A 4,508-nucleotide genomic window follows, 5' to 3' on the forward strand; every position below is an offset into this window, starting at 1 on the left:
AGGGTTTCATTGCAAATACCCACCTTCTCACAAATTCGATGAAGCTGCATTTATATGGTAAAAACCCTATTTTTTTGACAACATTTTTTATAACAATAAACATAATATTATTATTAATTAGTTGTATAATTGATATTAGTTATATCATTATGTATATTAAATAAAAAAATAATAATATTATCACTCATATTTTTTGACTATTTTTTATTCTCTGACATTATTTAGTGTAAGTGATTAATTAATATATTAAAGATAATAATGATAGTGTTTTAGCATGAATTTTGGAACATGAAAGCATGTATGACTACCTATATCCAACTATTTAGTACTTTACACTAAATTCAACATATTTATTGTGCTGGGGACCCTTCTGCTGATGCACGGAAGAGTTTTCCTTTAGTTGTGTCAGATTACTTTCACCATCAAAGGGGACATGGAACAGCCTTCTAGTTCACATTAACTTTTTGTTTCACAATTCAAATTCCCCATTTATATCTTTCACATTCAAATTATGAACACACGGGATTAATTACTATAAAAACCTGGACAAACTAGTTTCACTTCACATATGTGTCTCAGTTATTGGTTCCTACTATAATTATGTCATTAACTTTTTGTAATCATAACGTTAATTCTCATACAAGTTTAAAGTAGTTAACATCACAATTTCCTTAGTTAACCCTATCTATATGTTGCAGCTTCGAAAAACTTGTGCAGTATAAAGGAGTTAAAAAACAGATCATCGATGTAATCGACAACGACGGAACGAAGGATTCAATGCGAGCGAAAAGTTGTTTGTCGTGACCATAAAATTAATGACCCGTTAACATATCTTAATCAGTTAAGCTTTAAAATAAATATAAAAAGGTAGAATCCATGCACAACCCCACAACACATATTCTCGGTCCATCCTTTCACTTTACGAGACGATATTTGACGAATATGTATATATATATATAAGAAAAATAGGTACAATAATATTTTGTCACAGAAAAAAAAAAAGAATTATTATATCCCATCCTATTAAAACAAATAAAACTAGGCAAAAGGAAACCATAACACTTTTGACAGCAAGGGCACACCTTATTGAGTAATGAACCCTTGAGGGATTCATCAATAATAAGTATAGTTTACAGAAAAAATGAATCTCCAGACGCACATTCATGCCTGTTAGGAAATATTAAACTATGGAGCTTCTTTTTTAATTTCATTTTTCTTTTGCATGATTTCTATAGTATCGAGAGAGAATATAAGAATTTTGATACCGTTTTGTTTACTGTCAATAGTGTTGTTGACATTGACAGAGATGGAAGAAAGTTTGTTGATAACAACAGTATCAAAAGTCTTAATAATTTCTGAAGATATTATAGAGATATTGTGAAGAAGATGAAATGAAAGCTTACTTGAGAAAACCATGGAGTTTGAAGTTGGTTGCTTCTTGAACATCATTGATCCAACCAAACTTCTCCATGAAAGGGTTGGCCAAGGACTCCGGTGGGTAGTCATCAATGCATTCGTCCCACACATTAGGACGATCCCTGAGATCCTTCATTACCTCCCACATACAACTGTTGCATTTAAAGCCAGCACCAAAGCTTATCATCAGTACTCTGTCACCCTTCATGAGCCTCTTTTTGGCCTCCATGTACCCCAGCACGTACCACAAACTACTGGCAGAAGTGTTGCCAAACCTGTGCAGTGTCATTCTTGCTGGCTCAAGCTCATATTCACACAGATCTAAGCTCATTCCAACCCCATCAATCACAGCTTTTCCTCCTGTGTGCAGGCAAAAATGTTCAATCCCAGTCTTGAAGTTCAAAGGAGATTTGTTATTGGATTTACTAGATCCCCCACTTGAAGACTTAAGGGAACAAATTTCCCTCACTTTTCTGAACAGGGACACGACCATAAACCTTAGCAACTCCCTGGTTGGCAAAACCTTGGGTGACAACACCCTAAGGTTGTCAACAAATGCTCTTGTAGCTGCCTTGGGAAGGTTTTTGCCAAGATAAAACCCGAGCCTTCCTTCCTCGTCTTCCTTCTGATTGCAGCAACTGTAAGCATCCTCTCTAGCCCCATGGTGAGTCCTCACCAAACACTTCAACCTCATCATGGCCCTGTGCTTGAACGATCTTTTGTTTGTCAAAAGTATGACACACCCACCACTCCGGAACAAACAGTTCGCGAGAATCATCGATCTGTCGTTGCCGTTATACCAGTTCGGACTGAGAGACTCGGAAGTCACCAGAACCGCGAACTTGTTCTTCTGCGACTTGAACACGTTTTTAATGATGTCCAGCGAAATGAGGCTGGCACTGCAACCCATCCCAGTGAGGTTGTAAGCTTTTATGTCCTCCCTCATCTTGTAGCGGTTGATGATTCTTGAAGTCAGGGAAGGAACAGCGGAGAACATGGAAACATTCACCACAAGCACATCGATCTCCGAAGGCGAAATGCCTGAACTTGCAAGGAGTTTAGCAATGCTGTCACGAAAAAACTCCTCCATTTCTTTGACACCATCGTTCAGCGTCGGAGCTGCCTCACGACCCTCGATGACGTTGCTTGGGGCATACGTTTCCTCGCCAATGCCGGAGTTGACAACGGCTTTGAGGAGGAACTTGTACTCGTTCAGACCCAAATGCTTGTTCCTCTCTATGATCCTGCCACAGCATTCGGTTCCAAGCTTTCTTTCATCGCTTGGCTTGTAGAGTTGGTAGTCCAATATGTAACACTCTTGGTCCCTTTTCTGATCGAACAATTTCCAGATCAGGAAACACAAGTACAGCATTGTTGCACCATAAAGTAATATGATGAACTCCATTGGAGAGAGAGAGAGAGAAGAAGAAGAAAAAGAGGAAGTGACCTTAAGAGTTAGAAATAATTTGGTGGGTTGGAACTCAAATAAATGGCAGTACTTTATAAGAGTGATGAGAGAATGAGTTGTGCGTGTGAAAGGTATAGAGAGTAATCCAAAATGTCAATGCTGAACAGGAACAGTAATAGCATTGGTATTAGTATAGCTACCTCAACCCCCAACAAACTTATCTCATGGAAGCTTTCGTGTCAACCTTTATTACTAGAAAGAAAGCAAGCACCGGTCACAGTTTGAGCATGTTAGGAAGAGTTTTGTGGTAAGTCTTTATTCTATAATACGACATTTTCATCAAAGTTTCAATTTCTTCAAATGTTGCAACGCCAGCTACTATCTAGGCTGTAATTAGCAACTTGTGGATGTAACATCAATGGCAGTAGGTTTGTCATATGGTTATCCTCATTTAAGGAAGAAGATGCATTATTCGTAGATTTAATACACACTAATCTTACATATTTAAAATCATTAAACACTCATATCTAGCCTATTCTCTACACATCTGCACAAAAATATTATTGTTTATACATTCTTTAAAACGTCATGCCGAAAGAGAAGTTTTTTTTGAAAATTTAAGTGAGTTAAGAAAATTGAGTATATCATACACAGACAAAGACCCATAGAATTATATAAGTTGGATTCATGTTGGTATTGCATAAGCAACTTTTCTCGAAAGATACGTAATGGTATCATATTCACTACCAGAAAAATGCTAATTACCGACAGACTCATTCTTACAGATTTCAATCCGTTGGTAATTGATCATTATCAATGGATGCATACGTTGAATTTATTGATGGACTACATCCGTCGATAATAGATACGATAAAATTGTTGGATGTCTTTACCGACGGATGTTCACATATGCATTTATCGACGGATGTCATTCGTCGATAACGTCTTTGTTTAAGTACTTTGATCATTTGACAATGGCAATTAATGAACGAATGGCCGACGGCTTGGTTGACAAATGTGTCCGTCAGAAATTAACGGCAGACTTTTATAATTCGTCGGTAAAGTATTACCAACAATGTGTTTATTGACGAATTTTTTGCTATCAGAAATCTGTCAGTAAAATATCATTATCAACAAATTAGGGCAATTATCGACAGATTTTAACTGTCGAACGGATGAAGTTTGAAAAATCAATCACAAATTCTCAAATCTTAGTAATTAAGTCGATCATCAAAATTTTAAAGGAAGTCAACATCGTTATAAAAGTGTAGTATTTGACAAAAATAAATAATATCAAAGATGAGAATATATCGAAACATAGACCTCATGAGCATCGCCATCATATTATAGCTTAGTCAGTTTTCATTGCTGTTAACTCGTTATCAATAAAAATCATATAAAAACCATCCTCCAACATTGATCTCTCATCACATATGACAATTTCAGAAAATGATTTGAAATTGTTTGCAATGGTTTTTGGCAATCTTGTGACATGAATTTAGTGCTCTATAGGATCGACAAATTGGTGGTAAGTTCACTGTGCATCCTTTTTTTTGCAGTCTAGTTGCCACAAGCAAAGTGCATGTTCCACTGAAAATGGAAAAAGGAAAAGTAAACGAAAGAAACAAAAAGAAGAATACCGTGAATTAAATGGTTTGAATTACACACATTTTTCTTCTCAACG

At 36.4% G+C, this 4,508-nt stretch overlaps 1 protein-coding gene across 1 annotated transcript; it reads right to left on the minus strand.

Annotated features, from left to right (window-relative positions):
* Positions 1–1,086: 1,086 nt before the first annotated feature.
* LOC114184116 (3-ketoacyl-CoA synthase 12-like) lies at positions 1,087–3,107 on the minus strand. Its single transcript, XM_028071366.1, has one exon. The coding sequence runs from the start codon at positions 2,819–2,821 to the stop codon at positions 1,400–1,402; it is 1,422 nt and encodes a 473-aa protein (XP_027927167.1). The 5' UTR covers positions 2,822–3,107; the 3' UTR covers positions 1,087–1,399.
* Positions 3,108–4,508: the final 1,401 nt, after the last annotated feature.

Source organism: Vigna unguiculata, chromosome 5 (genome assembly GCF_004118075.2).
Source record: "Vigna unguiculata cultivar IT97K-499-35 chromosome 5, ASM411807v1, whole genome shotgun sequence".
Lineage (NCBI taxonomy): Eukaryota > Viridiplantae > Streptophyta > Magnoliopsida > Fabales > Fabaceae > Vigna > Vigna unguiculata.

Coding starts and splice junctions, on each gene's coding strand:
- LOC114184116 (XM_028071366.1), bottom strand. CDS start 2,821: ATGGAGTTCATCATATTACTTTATGGTGCAACAATGCTGTACTTGTGT.